The sequence below is a fragment of the Megalobrama amblycephala genome, linkage group LG5 (genome assembly GCF_018812025.1).
Source record: "Megalobrama amblycephala isolate DHTTF-2021 linkage group LG5, ASM1881202v1, whole genome shotgun sequence".
NCBI lineage: Eukaryota > Metazoa > Chordata > Actinopteri > Cypriniformes > Xenocyprididae > Megalobrama > Megalobrama amblycephala.
The window spans coordinates 21674857-21695004 of record NC_063048.1 but is presented as its reverse complement, the minus strand read 5'-3'; the positions used below and the strand labels follow the sequence as shown (position 1 = coordinate 21695004).

Sequence of the window (20148 nt, the reverse complement as noted above, 5' to 3'; positions counted from 1 at the left end):
ACAAACGTACATAAAAATATTAAAACCTAAACTTAAATGTAAATTGAAAATTATTATTTATATAAATGATAGTAAATTAACACAGAGAAGATATTTTGAAGAATGCCGTATGTGTCAAAATATCTTGTATGTGTGCGCGTGTGTGTTCTGCAGAAAGTGCACGAGAGTGAGTGAATAATGACAATTTTCATTTTTGGTTTCAATCCCTGTAGTGTACATCAGATCTCCAGATATGAATTTACCCCCCCAAAAAGAAGAAACCCAAGAGAAATCAGACAGAATTATAAAATTCTTCCAACTTTAATCAGTTCAAAAAGTTTCACAACAAATGCAACACATAGTAAAGGGGAAATTCACCACTGATCATCAGTATTTGGATTGGTACATTCTTCTTCCTAATGAGAATGTTGGCATTTACGTCATTTTCTCTAAATAAAACTCTTGTTTTATTTGGACAGGACTTAGATATAAATGAAAAATGCAAAAATACAAAATTAAATGTAAACTGAGATTTATTTTGCTCTACGTAGTGTCCTGCAGCACTACAGCATGGTAAACAATGTAAATTAGTACAAGTCAAAAAACTCCAAAGCAGTCTCTGAGTGAGTTAACATGAGCGGTTATAAAGGTGTAGCCTACAAGAACCCATAAATATTTCAACCACTTTTTTTTTAAACTTCAATTTCATGAAAGCTCACAAAAGGAGCAACTGTCCTCATTGAGGAAAACAAAAAACCTGATGTCGGCTTAGCGACAACACGCACGCACGCTCGCACACCCACAACAAAACAGGACGAAACATCTGCGTGTTCCCATGGTAGTAAAGATGCTGTACAGTGATGCTGATATGAACATATGGAGGGCTGCTCCCATGTAGAAAAAGCAAACGGAGAGAGCCACTTCGAAGTCCCATTCACAACCACAGCAGCATCTATCAGACCGTACGACTCGGCGATCTGCTTCACATTCTGCTGAGAGCTACTTTAGTCCCGAACCACTTCTGGCTTCCCAACACACACAAAACGCCAACCAATGAGCGTGTAGCACCTCTGCAAACTCACCAGTCACAGACATTCGTTGACATTCTCATTGGCTGGACCAGGTGCGCCGCTCATTGGCCCACACACTGACACCAGGCACCATCTACCCGCTGCCAGAACACATACAGCTCTCTTCAAACACAACAAACTGCACTCTGGTCTTTATAAATGATAATACAAATACATAATGTGTGGAAGGAGAGAAGGAAATAGAAGGGGGCAAAAAAAAAAAAAAAGGGAGCACAAGCGAGTTAATTGTACAGATGTGACACTTCATGCACCGTTCGGAGTACAGTGACCAAACGTAAGCAGTTAACAAATGGAAAGGTAATACATAAAAGTGTCTGTATGAAACGCATACTATGCAAATAGGGCCACTGGGTGACGGTATCGTTTACATATTGGCATGGTTTTGGTCAAGAGACAGCCAAGTGCGGAAATCGCCTCCTCACAGGAAGAGCCTAAAGTACTCACACACACACACTTAGGAGAAAACACACAGACGGCCCACAGAAGAGCAGCCACAACACCGCTTTAGTTGTGTGTTTAGTTTGTTTAGGAGTCAGCGAAGTGTGTGTGTGCTGTGTGTTCGCATGCGGACTCAGTCGCACATCTCCTCGGGTATTTCGTGAGGATTGAGGATGCCAGGCACAGACATCTGCAGCTTGTGTTTCTCCTCCTGGGCCTGGCGCAGCGAAGCCTCCCTCTCCTCCAGAAACAGGTCAGAGGTGTCCTCGCCTGCGAATTCCTGCAGGTACACAGAGAAACGTGTGAGCATTTTGCAACTGCTCTGCTAGAACGCTGTTGTCTCTGCCTCCATCTCACACACACCCTCTGTCCCTGTGCACTCCAGATGACCCATATAGTTACACCATACTTCACGAGCCCTTAAAGGTCAAAAGGGACAGCACGCTTTCTCATACACCATATCCATTTCCTCGATATATGAACTCTCATCTATATAACCACTATTACTACTGATATCAAAACAGACTTATTTGCATATTACAATTGCAGGATATTGTTATGTCTGTAACCATTGTTATGATTCTCAGTAGGATAGCTTGCAGCTCACCTTGATCTGTACAAGGAAATCCCTCAAGTGTTCTTTAAATGCTGGGATGTCTTGGTTTAAACTGAACAGGCCAGTCACAAATACTTTCACCTGGGCACTACAAAGAAAAAGAAAAACATACAGTCAGACAGGAAATACTAATAATATTAGACATAAACATAGTCCTAAGCAGTTCCAAAACCCTGTTGCTGCTGGACAGAAAAACGATTAATTAATCTCAGAGCAAGATGTCTACTGAGAGGGAACGAGCTTATACCTGAGAGATACATTGTGTAACATTCAACCATGTGTAATATTCACGACAAAACTGCAATTAGTTTATTTAGGGGCACTTGATACTTAAGTACTTAACACATGGACTTATTAAAGAACATGCAGGTTAAGACAACAAATGCCAAGAACATACAACGGGCCCCAACTGTTTCGGAACATTGCACTTTCCAATACATTTACATTACAACACACTATATATCAAACCAAGTGACATTAAAGATATAAAGCTACTGTAATTGTAAAAGTGACATTTCATGCATGCATCTCCAGATGCAGTTTTTGGAGTGTGTAAGTTCTTGTGAAGCATTAGTTTGTAGGATACTCACTCTTGTAAGTGGGGGAAAGCTGATTTGAGCAAGTTGGCCACATACTCCTGGATGAATACTTGGTTGTTTACTGGGTTTGTGGGGTTCAGAGTTGCACTAATTTTTCCTTCCTCAACAAGGTTAAACATGTACGCCAGAATAGAAGCGTGCATGGTCAAACCTGCATGAAAAATATATTTATTCATATTAAAACTTAAATTATAAAATAATAATTTTAGAAATTTAAATGAAATGTTAAATCATTAAATTGATTATTCCTGCACTATTTTAATCATTTATATCCAGAAAAACCTCAACACTCATGATTACTAGATGGTTACACAGTATTCATCAAAATAAATAAATACAAATAAAACAGAGAGACAGAGGTGACCAGAACTAACCGGCTGTATGTGATGTATCCGTGACAACAGAGAAGATGTGTTGTAGGATGTCACAGAAGTATGTCTGATAGAAGCTCTGAGCTGCCGCCTCCTCTTGGGCCACGTTCTGCAGCAGCGTGTAGAGAATCTGAAGGCCTACATGACATTTTTCATTTTACAGTTGTTGTATGCATGTTACGATAAATGATTAGGGTAAATCTGACATCTGGCTGTGATGAGTGCATCTGTGTTCTCACCAGTGTCTGCCACGTTTCTCATAGTGTGTTTAAAAGCCCATATAATGGAGTCGAGCACAAGCTTAAACTGGGCTGGTGGGATGGCCAGGAATGCTGGGAAACAGTGAGAGTTCACCGCCTGCAGCAGGTAGAAGAAATGCGTCCGGTGTTCTGGGTATTCTTCAAAATCCTAAACAAAAATAAATAGAAACACAAGTAAACAAATGCAGTCTGGTTTTAATCATAAATGACAATGGAATATTAAATATTTATCATAGAATGTTGATAGATAAATAAGGGCAACTTACTTTGTTGATCATGTTTAATGTGCACTCAAACACTGCATCAAATATCTGTGGGATCTCTCCAGTAATGTGTCCACCCAGTTTGTTTACGATTGTTGCCATGGTACTAAGCACTTCCGGTTCTCTTGCTGCTGGGACATTGCGCTGGTAATCAATGAGCACAGCATCCAACAGGGGAGGGACAAAGTTCTCCCCCACCTAGAGTACGAACAATAAACACACATGCGCAGAGAGGCTTAAAGGATGAGCGGATAAGTGTGTGTTGCGTAAGGACAGCGCTAATCTGAACATGTCCAGACTGACAGACCTGAAGCAGGTATAACAGAATTATCTGCAGAGACAGAAATACTGGATCTAACAAACAAACATACGAGACCCAAAAGCCTTGAGCTGAATGAATAACATCTTATGATGAATTATGTCTCTGAAATCAAGATTTTAGCTTAAAAATTAGATAAATGAATAAGGAAAAGTTCATATCTTAAATCCTCTCACAATTTCGAATACATTTTTCTTGCCATCAATAGTTAACTTTAAGTGCAGTGCCAGTTTTAAAAGTAAAAAAAATGTGCTGTATGCATAATCTTTATATTTTGTTTATAGATAAATAAATAAAATGTGTTTTAAAATTATGAAGTTTGATTTGTATGTCACATTGCAGGAAAAATATGCTACGTTCATATTTTTTGATTATTTTAAAAATGTATAAATAGTAAGAATTAAACTATGAGAATACAGTTTAAGATTCAGTACGTCAACTACACATTTAACAGCTTGACTGTACTTTCAGTACAGACCCATTGCCTAAAAGCTGTGATTTGTCTCACCATCTGTGGGTCATTGGAGCGGCTGACCCAGCCTGAGATCAGCTTCAGAGTCTCTCTCTTCACCGTGCGCATGCTCCTGATGAGAGGCTGCTTTGTCACCATCTCACCTATAAAAAAGCACAAATCAAATGAACAGACATTAACAAAGCACTTGTGCTTCTTGAGTACAGTCTATTATATAATGTTTATGCCATACATTATCATATTCAGAGAAAGTCAGACTTTCTCGTTAGTAAGAATATTTCTTTAGGCAACTATTTAGTTAAACTTTACTCATTCTGTCCTAGCTACAGTGCTATATATAGCTGCTCAGACAGCCCTGTAATGTACTGCTGTTTTCACACACACATACATGACGCTAAGCTCTGCGGCAGCCTTTTGTCTTCCAGCTGAACGAGTTTGTGTAATCAGACTGACTGACTGATCAGACTGTGGATCTGTCTCCCTGAGACAACCAACAGAGATGCATATACACATGCATATGGTAACTCTAGAGTTAAATTTACTCCGTCTCAAACACATGCGATAATAAAACCTGAAAAGTACAGAGAGACTTGATTGTATAAAGAAAAACACACCGTTGGTCTGGATGGCAGCAGAGATGTTTTCACTGAGGCACTTGTATACGTTGAGCATGTCCAGGTAGATGCGACCCAGCTGAATAACAAAAGGGTGTCCCACGGCTTTACAAGCTCTGACGTTGGTCTTCAGGATGCTGCCCAACTGCTTCACTGTCTCCGGGTCTTTCAAGATGTCCACATTCTACAGCAGGATAACAGCATCCATTTAAGTCTTAAAAATGATTAATTGAACAAAATTCAATGTTTGAAAAAGAAATCACACCTTGGTTGCCTGCTGAATAATGCTGTCCCACACCTGGTTGGGCAACAACATGTACTTCTCTATCAGGTGTTCCTGTACAGCCTGGTCGGTCTGTGCTCCAATCATATAGCCGACAGCTTCATAAAACGTATGGACCTGCGAACAATAACAAGTCCAGCTGAGCTGCAAGAACTTCTCAAATGTTGTTTATTTCTAAAGCATAATGTGTCAGTTACACACAGAGCAGGCTAACCGATACAGATGGGGTTATTTGATACCTGCTGGGGCTGCAGGTCACAGATGATGGTGTTGATGTTGTTGAGGATCTCATCAATGAAGGGCATCACCTCTCCCACCTGCACCTGCACAAAATGCCTCCTGCACTTCTGAGCTATCTTAATGAACGTGTCACACGCCATGTCCTGCACTCCATCATGGGTTTCTGAGAACAATAAATAGTAAAATATCAGTGTAAAAGAAGTGATGTTTGATTGTTTACCAAGTTTTTATGCCATGTTAGCATCATGGTTATTTACATGGCAAACACAAAGGTCAATATCATCCATTAAATTTAAGTTATTATATAAAACATTTCAACTTAACATAAGATAAAAAAAAAAAAATCTAAAATACATTCAGGTAATACATTTTGAAATATTCCATGCAAGCATGTTTCTGAATAAAGGGTTTTCTAGCAGCATCATAAAAATTACAATCCAACAGAATATGCTTAATAGACAAAGGAACTTGACATGAGAGACATAAAGGAGGAACTTCACCTATTAATAAAATCCCATGGGTAAGTCTTGAGTGACCCAGTCTACACTTAGTGAAGACGACTTGATCATGTCTTGATTTGAAGTTATGGAAGGTAAAAGAACTGATGTAATCATGTTTTTTTAAATCAAGCTAAAATTAGAAGCTCAACTTTATATATTATTACCAAGCTGCTCCATAAATGCAGCACCTGCTGTGAATGTTATCAAACGTGACATCAAATCTGCTTTTATTTATTTTTTTCCTCTTTTTTTAAACGCCATGCCAGCTATGGCTATGCTTTTATTTAAAGATCAGACCAAAATATATCACTGATTCTATTCTAAGGCTCAAAGCATTTGAGACTCACCATGCATAAACTCAAACAATTTATTGACGACAGTCTTCAGGAATTTCCAGTGCGCGCGTAGGAACCGTGGGTACTGGCCCACTATGTACATGATGTTGGAGGCAATGATGGCCTTGTTATCCTTGCCTCTCTTCTGCTCACATAGACCCAGCAGGTCCTGTAGATGACGTGGGAACATTGTTATGGTTCTGATTTTTCCATCAGAAGACTTAGCATCTTTGCATTTTAAGATTTCTGCACCTTTATGACAGTTACAAGGAACCGCTTCTCATCCTCTTCATGCATGGCTCCACTGATGGAACCAATAGCCCAGCACAGTGTGTTCAGGTTCTTCCAGGACCACTCTGTACCGTTCACCTGATTATGAAGCTTTTCTGTCATAATACGCTCTGTGTCAGCATAATCCAGATGGGTAAGATAAACTGCAGAAAGACAAGCAAAGAGAAACATGACGACGCTTACAATAAACACAGATTAGTGGCCAAAACCTCATAGTACAGAAGAGCAGAGCGCTCACCAAGTGTTTCCCTCATGTTCTTGTAAAGGTTGATGGAGTCTGTGTCCTTCATGAACTCTCGAACCACCTCACCCTGATCGTTCTCCACCACCAGCACTTCCTCTGGCTTGGCCATTCGGCTCACCATCAACAAACGCACCTGCAGGAAAGTAACACAAAAACCCTTATTATTTCTACCTAAATTCTAAGGTAAAATTTTATCTTGAATTTTGTGTATGTGAGCTAACCTTAGACAGCACAGGTAGGTAGAGTTGTCTGCGGGGCGGTACATCAAAGTGTTGACTCCCTGAGAGTAGGGGAGAAGTGGACGTTGAGAAAGGACTCTCTCTGTACAGCTCAGCTGCAAGGTGGTTCCAGTACTCCAAACAGATCTTAAAGATCTCGGTCTCCTCAACCTCTGACACCAGCAACATGTAATGTAAAGCCTGAACAGAGCAACAAAAAAGCGTCTTAACACAATGGCATCCAATCAGAAAAGTGATTGAGGTTGATTCTCCATAAGTGTACCTCCATAAGCGTCTCTCTGAGGTTCAGTCTCTTTTCTATCAGCTGTCCGTGCTCTTTGAGGAAGGTGCAGAGGAACAGGCTGAGGTTCTGAATGAAGTTTTGCTCGTCATCTTTACCGTTTGCATACGCCAGCCGGATGTTGGTGTTCAGTGGAAGCATCTTCAACACACAAGAAAGAAAGGGAACATCAGACTGGCCCAAGACCAACTGGTATACGGGAATTGTACTTCGATTTACACCAGAGAGAAGCTTACCTGTTTGAGCTGCATCATGGTCAGAGTGAAGAGACTGACGAACTGTTCTTCGTACTGGCTGACACTGACTCCTGCTATCTCAGTCAAGCACTTCAGTGTCACATTGCGAAACATCGGCACGTTTAAAAACTACAGATCAACCCAAGAGAGGAGAGGGGTCAACAATTACCCCAAAGACTGCTGCTTTGTAGGTGTGAAATACAATCTTTGTAGAAGTTATTGCATGAATCTATATAACTGTACTCATTGTACAATAAATTAATACATACACTATAAATATATTACACTATTGTCTGGAATACTTGATTCTGATTGGTCAATTGATGCACACACTATATATATATATATATATATATATATATATATATATATAAAGTATGAATGAGTTGGTTGATATGAGATACTTATAAGTAAAAGGTAAAGGTAATAATGAAGTAATCCATCAAACAACTATATTCCTAGTTTTTCACAAAGTCTGTAAGAGTAAGAAAATCTCCAGATATGTTACCTTGTACACCAGAGTACTGATGAGTTTAGTTTCAAAGATATAGCCCAAGGGAATCCAGTTGAGAAACCTCAGCAGAGTCTCTAAGGTAGCATGCACAAGTGGAGCATTCTGGGAATTTTCCTAAAAATTGTATGAAAAAAAGAAAACAAAAAAACTTTATGCCAATAAAAACTCAGTCATTACCATGCTTTTGATGCACATGCAAATCAAACTTACGGTTCAATTTTAATATTTTATTGTGACATTAAAATTAAGATTTTTCCAAATTATGTTGTTCCATCGCAAACTTAAAACACTACAAAAATGGGTGTGCATTTGAAGTTAATCATAATAATAAACTAGAAAAGCTGTAAAAGGTTAATGATTAAGAGTAAATCTGCATATACCTTCACAACATTTGGAACGCATATGTTTTGTTTGTTTTTTTATATGAGAGAGAAACCATATGAAAAAAATACGTACCATCACAAACTGGCACAACTGGAATATCTGAGAGAACTCGTTGCACATGCTGCAGATGGATCACAAAACAATACAGATTAACAAGATCAAGTAATGTGAATATGAGCTCATTTAACAATCAACCATAAAATATGACAGTATTCTCTTTTAATGTGGTCTCACCTGTCTTTCAGGTGTTTGGCTTTCACTTGAGTCATCTGGCCACTGGAGAAGTCAAACACCTCTTCACTGAGAAGTTTCAGAATGATCATGTTGTTCTGGCAAAGGCTCTCACTGGTGCGGCTTGCTCCAACAATGTCACTGATAAATGTGGGCCAGTGTTTTGGCCACTCCTGCTTCAGGATCTAGACACAAACACATCAAGTAACATGAAGAAGGGTAGCAGACATTTTCACTGCAGTCATCAAATGTATACACCCACATCATCATGTTATGAATGGCTATGAATCCATCTGCAGTCAAACAAACCTCACCTGTACTAATATCATGTTGAGTTTTCCAATGTACACCTTTTCTTTCTGAAAGGAGGCAAAGCATAGCATAAAACAGAGAGCAACCACAGGAAAATGGTAAACAAGATAAGTGGACGTTTACTGACCTCAACATTGGCTGCATCTGATGAAGTCTTGATAATGAGGCCCACAACATACTTTTTAATGCCTGAAATAAAGCAGAACAGTGAAGAACATCAATGAATACAGTAAGACAGCACAAATACCCCATGAGCTCTCTATTCGGATGGAAGCAGCTTGTCTCAGAGGACTTGTTACTGTATGTTCATCTGCAGATCTGCAGAAGCATATTAAAGATTTGCTGCCTTTTTCACATTTGAAGAAACAAAAAACAAAAAAGCTACTTGAAATTAAAATCTAAAAATCTAAATCAAATACTACTTAAATTTACTTTGATTTTAATAGTAATAAGAAATATTTTAACCTGAATTTAATTAAATTATAAAACTGCTGTTTAATCATAACATTTACATGATTTTGAATCATGAATCATTCTTCTAACTAAACAACTTTGTGTAAAATGTTTTTATTTTATTTTTATGTCTTCATTTGGCTGGATGCAGGTTTTTGGTTGTTGTTGAGACAGTGTTGGTTAAGCTGAACGGCATAGAAAGTATCTAAGTGATTTATTTATCAATCATAAGGTGCTTAGGTCTTGTTTTTCATTTCACGTGATCTTTTACAGAGCAGATTCTGGTCTTTTTGGAAACAGATGAACACTAAGCTGAGCAGACGACCTTCCATGCATTTTTAAAAGGGGAATTCAGCTCAACTTGGCAATCACTCACTTGATTCCAATGAACGTGTTGGCCTGCTAAAAATGTTTTGTAGAGTCAAGTCTGTCAGAGTGAAATGCTTACGTCTACATTTCAATGAACACTTCACTGCTTGTCCAAATCTAGCCTTTGAGCTGCTTATGACTTAAGAATTGATTTAGACTGAGCTATGAATTACTTTTTTATCTCAAAATGGCAAGGGGAATTCTTGTGAGTCAGTCTTACCTTCACACTGGTTTCTGGGCAGAATCTTCCATCTTGTTTTAATAACTGTTTCCAGAATCTGCAGAGCATAGTACTGTAATGCCAAGAGAACAAATCAAGAGTTAAGGATGCAAGCTTTAACCAGCCAATCTGCCAGAGCTGTACCGTTAAACAAGGAAAACAAAAAAATTGCTCTTAACTTTGACTGCCTAATGTATTTTCACACATTCTTTGGTTTATTTCAAATGGATTCAGATTGAAAAAAATATCATGCAGATTTGACTTCAGTGAGAATTTTATTACAAACTCAAAAAGAGACCCCCCACCCCCCCATAAAAAAAATCCATAATCCCCTATAAAAACTATACAATGTTTGTATGAGATTCTGTAGAAGTTTTGCTGTTTCTGGCCATGTCACACCAGAATGTGAAAGACAAGAAAGGAGACGTTAATGGCAAAAAGCTAATGGTTTGATTCTGTGCTCGGCCACAACAAAGCAAACAGCTTGGGGGAACGACGCAACAACTGTGTCCGAAAACAAAAAGAACCGAAGGATTCTTTTAAGAGTCAATGGCCACTCATGAGGCTTTAATCATCATAGATATGTTTTCCCATTAGTGAACTAAAGACCAAACCCCTTTCTGTCTTAAAGAGACACTAATGTTTCCACCAATAACTGGTGTGGGTCTCAGGAACAGCAAGACGAGCCACAGGTTTGGGTCTATTGACTGCCTTAAGACTGCCACCATGCTGCTTTTAAGAGGGTATTCATGGTGCATTAGTGTCCTTGTCATGATCACTAGTGTTATTTGGATCATCAGCATTTCGACTGTAGGGATTAATGAGGAAAGAGGAAAAACATGACACAAAGTGTAATGTGTTAAAGCAAAACAGGGAAAACAGATCACACACTGTGTGAGGATATTAAAGGTGAGGCCTGGAGAAGCAGATTAATTTAACTTTCTAAAAACACCAGGATCTTTTCACCTTTAATTTTTCAGAGATTTAAAAATATATAAATAAATAAAAAAGGAAAGACTGAAAAACATTGCTACACCACGCAAAGTCTTTATTGTTTACATGTGATGTTGCAATATTTCTTGGTGCATGATCAAGGGCAGAAGAAAAAATAAATAAAAATAGGGTAGGCTAGAGTAAAGGAGAAATGCTTGAGGAGAAAAGGGGAACCACAGCACACAGAGACACTGATGATCCCTACAGTGGAAATAACTGTTACCATCCATGACTGGGGTAAAAACAAAATGGGGTAAACTGCCTGCCTATCTCCCTGCCGTCTCTCAGCTCCATATGAGGCATGTGCAGTGTGAATGGAGGCACAGCAGAATTGAGAGTAAGGGAATGAAAAGGTAGACCTTGTGGAGGCCTGCCGCCAAAGCCTAGCTGTGTCAAGGTGCACAGGAAGACACACCCCTTTTCGTCCTATTACAAGCAATCAACATAATGGAACATTGTGATTAATATCAAATATGAACAACTTCAATTAATTGTCTTTTGTTTGCTTTTTCACCTACAAAAAGGCTGTAAATAAATTAAGTAAAAAGCCAAATGTTCAAAAAGCACTTTAAAATGCGCTCTTTCTGTATTTTGCTTGATGAATTTAGACAAATTCAAAGAATTTACCTGCTCTGCATTTTTTCCTGTCTGTTCTTCTAGAGCCCTCACTTTTGGGCCATTATCATTTTGATATTACAGATACTGTTGATAAATCAACTGAAACATTAGTAATGACCAGAGTGTTAAGAGCAATCTTAAAAGGCAAGCAGACGGCAAACTGGGTCAGCAGTACTTTGAGGAAGTCTATTAACACACTTAGGAAGACAATTTATCCCAAATACTACACTATTCCCAAATTACTAAATAATTTACTTCAGTCTACGCACTACAAAGTGAACAAATGTTATGAACTCTGGACGTGTGTAGTCTAGCAGTGCAGAAATTCTGTTGGAGGATTCCAGAAATTCTACACTACATGGATCCTCTGCTTTCCTCATCAATATTAAAATAAAATCCATGGCTCAGAACTTGGATCATATGGATCAGGTGCTTTATATATCCTGACCTCAAACAGTCAGTCATTACACCTCTGGCTGCTGTTCAGACCAAGGTACTGAGGTATTTCACTGTCAACAGAGGATCCTCACACACCAACTTTAACTCTGACTTTGCTTGACCAAGACAGGACTGTGAGGAGAGGTGTAGGAAAATGTGATCTCACATGTGTACAGAGGAATCTGTTTCTGACATAATGCTAAGCAACCCCAATACACTTAAGAAATGGGTACTTGCAAATACAAGGCAATCTTTCAGGTTTGAAGGAAAATAAAGCCAAATTGTGTTCCTGTATAATGTGTGATAAGAGATCAGATCTTCCTCAAAGTATAGAAACCATGACCCTCCACCAGAGTAAGTTGGGACTTGGCTTACTTTGGTGTTCATATTCTGAGAGAACTCTAGAATGGTGTCAACTCGTGTCCACGCATCTGGGTGCTCCTTCAAATGAGTCAGCACCTCCTGGGCCATTCTTTGCTGAAATAGAGAAACATTTGTCTTAAATTAAACTATAAAACAACAAAACCGTGGCCAATCATTAATGATATCAGTGCATACACTAACATGTATTTATACACACATATATACATAAACTAATAAATAAACACTACCAAGATTACCGGCGAGATTTTTTTTTTTTTTTTTAACAAAGGCTTATGTTCACAAAGCAACATTTATTTGATGCAGTAAAACTAATAATATTGTGAAATATTTTTTGCAATTAGGGCTGTCGATTTAACATGTTAATTTAATTATTTATTTATCTAAAAATAACATGATTAAAATGATTCAAGGCAATTAACGCACCCGCCCTGCCCTAGACCTACGTAGGTCATCTTACATTTCATACAGTTAAATGGTGACAAACAAGAAGCAGGGAAACAACTCACTGCATGATGTGGCCTACAGAATGCCGTTAGAATGACCCTAAAATTCAAGATATTGTCTCATATTTATATCATATGATATAGTTAAGCAATAGATTTCAGACAACTCATATGATCATATGATATAGTTATGCAATACCACACGAACAACGACTGCAATATCAGTATATCAAGTGCTGCTTTTGTTCAGAATAGCATGAGTGCAAATGTGATATAGATTTACAACAAGAAGTTAATATTGTGGTACATCTTAGACTATATTGTTTGTTTTTGCTCAAATTGCCAACAAAATTTTTAGCCTACCCATACAGCCACAGCAGAACTGTTGCGCGTCTCTGAGAAAGGTGTGTTCAACTTAAAGCGGCGCTGAGCAGACTGATCGGTATGTGACATCAAAGTACAGCGAGAGCGATTAGAGAGCAGACAGCTCTGTATGCTTCGAATCACTCTCGCGATACTTTGATGTCATATGGCGGTCGGTCTTGCAGTGCCGCTTTAAGTTGAACACATACTTCATTCCTGAATGAATCAGCCTTTAAATTAATCTAATGAATGAATGACCCAATGACTTACTTCTTTAGACATTTACCGCCACCTACTTGCAGTTTTAGTTTATTATTAAGAGTATCGCGTCATTAAAAAAGGAATTCCATATTTAGGGCATAGTTTGCCCAAAAATTTAAATTCCATTTCTTTATATTTACGTTTCAAACCTGTATGACTTTCTTTCTTTTGCATAACATAAAATATGATATTTTGAAGAACTGTTTTGGAAAAAACATTACTGTTGTAGCCTAAAAGTTTATGTAACAAATTCTGTGTTGAATTAAAATAAAGAAGTTTTTCTAAAGATACTTTTTGTCATGTCTATTTGATGCTTTTCTTATTTAACAATGACTTTAAATGATCTTTTTGGGGGTAATTTCTTAGCCATTAAATTAATCGGTATATCATGTAGATAGATAGATTAAAAATTAATCACTTGACAGGCTTAAACTTAATATAATTGTTTTCTATTTTAATATATCGTAAAACGCCATATATTCCTGTGATGGCAAGGATGAATTTTCAGCATCATTCATTACTCCAGTATTCAGTGTCACATGATCCTTCAGAAATCATTCTAATATGCTGATTTGGTGCAATGGTGAAATCAATGTTGAAATCAATATATATAAAATAAACTTATTCAGAAAAAATGCACTAAAGGGTTACTTCACCCAAAAAAAAGAGAATTCTGTCATCATTCACTCACCCTCGTGTCGTTCATCTTCGGAACACAAATGAATACATTTTTAATAAAATCTGAGTGATTTCTGTCCCTCCATTGACAGCTACGCAACTACCACTTTGATGCTTCAAAAAATTAATATAGGGTCATAAAACTTAAAACTTGATCAACAGATTTAATTTAAGCTTTTATTCACATATAAACATTGATGACAGAATTTTCATGTTTGGGTGAACTAAGCATTTAATGCAGCCTTTCTGAATAAGCTTATGTCTTTATATATATTTGTGTTTTTTTTTAAACACACATACTTACATTTAGTACTATATTTCACCGGTCTGTGAAATGGTCTTCCTTACCTGTGGCCCGACTCCATGGTACAGGCAGTTGACCACATTATCCAGCAGGTTGATATCCAGTTTCTGGTTAAAGTCCAGCAGCTGTCTGGCTGCGTGGTCGGCTAACATTGTCATAATTGCTGGCATAGAGCTCTGTGGGGAACAGGGAGGAAACATCCAGCAGGGGCAAAGTCATGTGAAATGAACATTTGGGTACACAAATCCAAACAGCTGACCGTTACCCCCCCTCCTTCGACCCAGGACCATCCAAAAAGCCTTATATGACCTGGCCTGCCAATGCCTGCTGGAGGGTTCAATCCTCAATAACAATGGGATAGGTGGGTGGCGCGATAAAGGTAACATGCTTGCAATCTGCACAATCCTGATATGTCCGAAGAACAAGGGCCACTCACTGGGCTCGTGATCACACGAACCATTATTCTCTGAATGAGACCACGTGCTAGGCAGCCCTTTCGCTGACGTCATTCTGTTTACATATAACACAAGAGGCGTACCGAGCGCCCTGAATTACAAACTGTTTTTCCCAACTCTGAACGAGCTTCCATACGACCACGAGACTTTAATAATGCAAACACACAGTTTCAAGGACATCTGAATGACCAATGCGCAAGCTAATTCAATTGGCACCACGAAGCCAAACTATTGCGTAACGAGGTAAGCATGACGGCCAAGAACCCCCTGAAAAAAGTTTGGCATTGGAGGAAATTACAAGAATTTGCTTGGACACGACACAGTCAAGCTTTGTGAGACCACGACTCTTGCAGGCCTAAATAAAGTGTTGGTGCCATAACTAGTACTCGGCACTGCGCAACCTGTTGATTTACCCGCCTTTTCCACACCTTATTTCATTCAGTAAGCAAGTACAATCCCAACACAGAGCTACTTATCAGCTGATTTCATGCACACGTCTTCAAAACACGACTGGGATGGATTAAGATCCACGCCGAGGAGCAAAACAACTTAGTGATGCGAGCGCTGTTTACTATTCTCTACTGTGGTTGTTTAGCCACGTTTGTGCGTAAAAACCCATAATAACACATCGCGTTTCATGCTGTGGGACCACTTTACGCATGCATGCTGTCATAAGAATGCGCTTAAATGGACAGTAAACCAAATGCATTAGTGGTAAATGACGTTAAAAACGTTCAAGCGAACGCCTCGTCCATACAAACACCGATGTTTCTGGCCTCTACACCCGTCTCAGACGACTTCTACGGGGGTGACTTTGCAAGGATCTCCCTCCCTGACTCCGGAGCAACCCCTCCCACCAACACCATGCTCTGCACCCTCTACACCTGAAAGCTCTGCAGGCTTTACTCGCAGTACACCAGGTAAGAAATTAAACTGTATTCGTATATTTGTATATACTGTAAATTATTTAAATGAATGCCACGGCTTTCGAATTGTCCTGTCTGCATTTTACAACTGAATTCTGCCCGCGAAAACAAGATACCCTGTGCTATGCTTACGGATAGCAGCTCGTGATCGGAAGAGATGCATTTGTAGTAGTTTTGATGTTAAGTGAGATATAACGATTGTTACAAAACCCAGATTATTCATTCAGTCCAGCGTGACACCAGTGCTGAACACGAGTCATCACGCAACACACCCGCAACATCCCTCATAAACCCTCAGCAGCAAAGCCATTTCACTTTCTTTCGACCTTAACCTTCATACGTACAATTTCGAGCCATTTCTACACAATCTCACAGCATCATCATTCTCCACAGAGCACAGACCAAACCAAACACTCTAGCTATAAGTTTTCACCCCATATTTACCTACCTAAAGTCCAAGCCTTTGAGAGAAAGAAGGTGGGCTTGTCTGCCAGAGTTGCTAAAATTATGTTTATTTGATCCAGTATCGTTGGTGCCTGTTTGTACACGCTTTCTGGCAAAAAAGCTTTAGGATGAGCCGTTGACTGGCCAGCCACACTATTCCTCTGTGAAGACTACACGAGCTACTCGCTTGATATAAGGACCACTAGGATGTGAATTCCGCACCAACAATCACGGCGAGTTCAATATTTTCTCAGTCCGGTTCATTTTACGAAACAAAGTTAACCTTAATTAAGAAATGTGCTCTGTACTGAAGTATATATTTGCACTAGGGCGGTATTAGAGACTGAGCCTGTGCCTCTTCTTCTCATAAGCAACAAACTCGTAACCGGTTGAAACCGGTTCAGACTGGGAGATTCCATCTCGGTTTAGTTTTCAGCCGATGGCGCCGCGAAAAGTTTGGATTAACGTCACGCCCATGGGAGCGTGCTATTGGCCGCAGCGTTGCTAAGCACGTCCTTTCTCGCGCTCCATTGGACAGCGCGCACGTCAATCAATCTCAACTCTTTCGGGCGCCCACGCGACTGCTCCGCCCGTTTAGAGAAAAAGAAGGCAAACTGCGTGCAGAATGGACTTGTAATTTGTGATAATATTACGCTCGTGCATTATTTGTTTATTTGTTGCTGTTTTAAATGCAAGTTCTGAGTTGGGTATGTCGCGCGACTCATCCGAAAAACACTCGCGTTTATATCTTTTTCGAGCGTTGCTATTGATATTTAACAGTGGTCGCTTGGTAATTGTATACATGATCGGAAAAATTAATTTCACGGTGGACTGAAGGAGATCGAGGGCATCGAGTCCGTGAGGCGGATGTTGGAGCTTGTACTTGTGCTGATTGTAAGCTGGTAATTTTCCACGAGCCACGAAGGGGAGTGGTTGTTCAGAGTCAGGGTATGATACGCATGGCATGGGTCAGAGCGTGATACAATTGGCTTGTGTTGGTCCCCATAAACTTAACTACCGCGAAATTAACTACAATATGGCAGTGATGTATGATAAACGCATCGAATCACTCTTAAACATAATAATAAACTGGCCGTGTGTATGTGGTGCTTCAAAGGGACGTCAAACGCTTTGCATGTTTCGCCCCCCCTTCCTTCCTCGCAAGTCACGTGACGCAACGACACTTAAACGTCAGTTGATGGAAAAATACTGGATTTTGTGTGCAAACTACTGTAGTGAACAAAGAATGATGGGAAAAAATGCATTGTCCTTGAGTCGAGTAATTATTTCAGCTTATGCATTTTTTAATAAAACTTGCATTTCAGAGGATCATGGATGTTGAATATCTGATATAGTGTTTCTCTTTAGTCCAAGCATGTAGCCCATTCTACTCACCTTTTAAAATGGTTAACTAAATAAGCAGTGTTACAGCAGTTTAGGACTATATAATTTGGTAAATTATATGCTCAGCCTTAACCAACAAACTGATTGCACTTCCAGTTAAGGTGAACCTTTAATCCAATGGCAGCTGGTCTTCCAGTTTTATTCGGGGACAGACACTAGTGTTGCAGTTTTGTGCATTAAATGGGTCCAGTCATAATTTGATATCAGCTGATGTTGTGTGGATCAGATTCATATATTCACTCCTTTTTACTTTTTATTTTATGTAATACAAGATAAAAAGGAGTGAATGTGATGTAGGTCCCTTGCTGCTGTAAACTTTGGAAGCAGAGATAAGTGTGATGTGGTGTAAATGAATTGTAAACTGAAAGTCTGTGCCAATACTAAAGTTTCTGGAATATGAGTCAACCTGCTTTCTAGCAATCATGGGCAGCATTCTTTGTTTGAACCCAAAGACTGATGTTCCAGTTATTTTTTAAGTAATATTAGCTGCAGGTTTTATACTAAAACGATTAGTAATAAATAAACAGAGTGGGTGTGTCTTCATATCTTTCAGATAATACGTAATAAGTCGTCACCAGTATGAGCTGAGTAATACTGACTAATAAATTTGTTGTATGTTTTTGCTCATCATCATTGAAGAGTCATATTTGTGCATGTTGAGTTCAAACATTTTTAAGCATTGTAACTGATTTGAAGTCAGCAAATGTGTTCTTATTTTAGAAATGAGAAATGTCTGATGTTCCTCAGGCTATGACTTCACTTTGTGTAACAGAAAACTCACCATGCTTCCTTTCTTTGTTGTCTCAGCTGTTTTGAATTATTTTGAGAAATACAATAAACTATTGAAACTCCTTTGGACGTCTGGTATTGTTTATTGCAGGACAGGTTTCGGATCATGCATATGTACGAAATGCATGCTTCCTCTATTAAACTATGTCATGGATCAACACATACAGGGGGTCTGAAAGTTAACAGGGTCACAGGGACGACCAAAAGAGGTCATCTTGCTTAAGTGAGCAGTAGGAGGTGCACGTGCATTGTGGCACATACATGTGAAATGAAGTGGGCTGCTCTGTTCAGGATTGGGCTGGTTTAAGCCCGTTCTGTCTGGTCCTGCCTGTTCATTTACATACATTACAATGTCATCACCTGCTCCACCCATGTCACTCAAACAAGTTTGACAGTTGTTTTAGTTTAGTTTGTGTTTTATGTACTTCCTCATAACCTATGACTCTTGTCTTAATTTCTTTTTATTTTTTAATTTTGCAGTGAATATGGTCACATAAAGACTAGCCTATTTATAAGTGCTTTATTATTATTATTTAAAAAATCACAACAAAATCAGCACGCATACCATCATGAAACATCACAAATGTCCTTTGATGCATATCTTCTCATTATAAGATATAAATGATTTACATGACGACTTATGATTTTGTGATTATTTGTAATTATATGCTGGCTTATTTAAATTGTGCATTGCATTATACGCTATTTGTTCTAGCTCAGGTTATTTGCAGGAGTCTCTTCCTAATGGTGGTCACTATAAATAGCTCTGTCCTTCTTGAGAGAGGTGAACTTCATGACAACAGCACAGACAATGAGGGAGGCCTTGCTGGTTTGGCTTCAAGAGGAGAATGTTTAGACGAAAACAGCTCCCTCTAGCGACGATAGTACAAGCCAAAACAGAAGCAATTATTTGACATTGTGGCCTGATGGCTAATAACCATAAAGATGCCCTCATGTCACTATTCGATACATATCACCATACTGAACTCAGATATTATTGCGATACTCCAAGACCTATATTGAAATGATAACAAAAAATGTACTGTTGATTAAAATGCTAAATTTGGTATTACATTGGGAGTGGAAATGAATATGCTTGGACTTGGTGCAGGTAACCCGATGATGCAGATGCACAGGACAATGGTGACACCAGAATAAAAATATTCATTATTCTAATGCTGAAACAGATTTAATTAAGATTTATTTTTATTTAATTCACCGACTAGATATATTTAAAATAATGTAGTCCACTTTTTAATGGTAACATAAGACATTTGGCATTATCAGGACCCACAAATATTCCCCCATTGCATTATTATACATTATATTCATCATTATATATAGTAGTTTAATGTAGTACTGACACTAAAACTCAAACTTTGCTTTTTTCTCACACAGTACTTTTCACAACACATATTATCACTATCCACGATACAATATTGTTGCATTTTTGTATTGCGATATATTGTGACACTGTTACACCCATACTATCCAG

General features: G+C 38.7%; 1 protein-coding gene and 1 long non-coding RNA gene across 6 annotated transcripts in view; one reads left to right on the top strand and one right to left on the bottom strand.

Annotated features, from left to right (window-relative positions):
* Positions 1-281: 281 nt before the first annotated feature.
* Positions 282-17528, bottom strand: xpo1b (exportin 1 (CRM1 homolog, yeast) b). 5 transcript variants are annotated; one of them, XM_048191215.1, is made up of 25 exons: positions 16465-17528; positions 14680-14811; positions 12578-12679; positions 10154-10226; positions 9239-9300; positions 9114-9158; positions 8803-8984; positions 8641-8689; positions 8179-8298; positions 7671-7799; positions 7417-7575; positions 7137-7334; positions 6910-7048; positions 6633-6814; positions 6393-6549; positions 5545-5708; positions 5288-5422; positions 5023-5206; positions 4445-4551; positions 3621-3815; positions 3334-3502; positions 3098-3232; positions 2715-2874; positions 2116-2212; positions 282-1788 (listed from the first exon to the last, which is right to left on the bottom strand). In XM_048191215.1, exons 2-25 carry the CDS (start codon positions 14803-14805, stop codon positions 1642-1644), a joined length of 3216 nt encoding a protein of 1071 aa, XP_048047172.1. In that variant the 5' UTR covers positions 14806-14811; positions 16465-17528; the 3' UTR covers positions 282-1641. The 5 variants fall into 5 exon arrangements, with proteins under 5 accessions (XP_048047172.1, XP_048047176.1, XP_048047173.1 ...); XM_048191219.1 differs by lacking the exon at positions 16465-17528 and adding an exon at positions 16149-16155; XM_048191216.1 differs by lacking the exon at positions 16465-17528 and adding an exon at positions 14895-15197.
* LOC125268766 overlaps positions 15180-20148 on the top strand; it is a 16500-nt gene continuing 11531 nt past the window's right edge. Inside the window, exon 1 of the long non-coding RNA XR_007184962.1 lies at positions 15180-16010. This is a non-coding gene — a long non-coding RNA (uncharacterized LOC125268766). The remainder of the gene's footprint in view (positions 16011-20148) is intronic.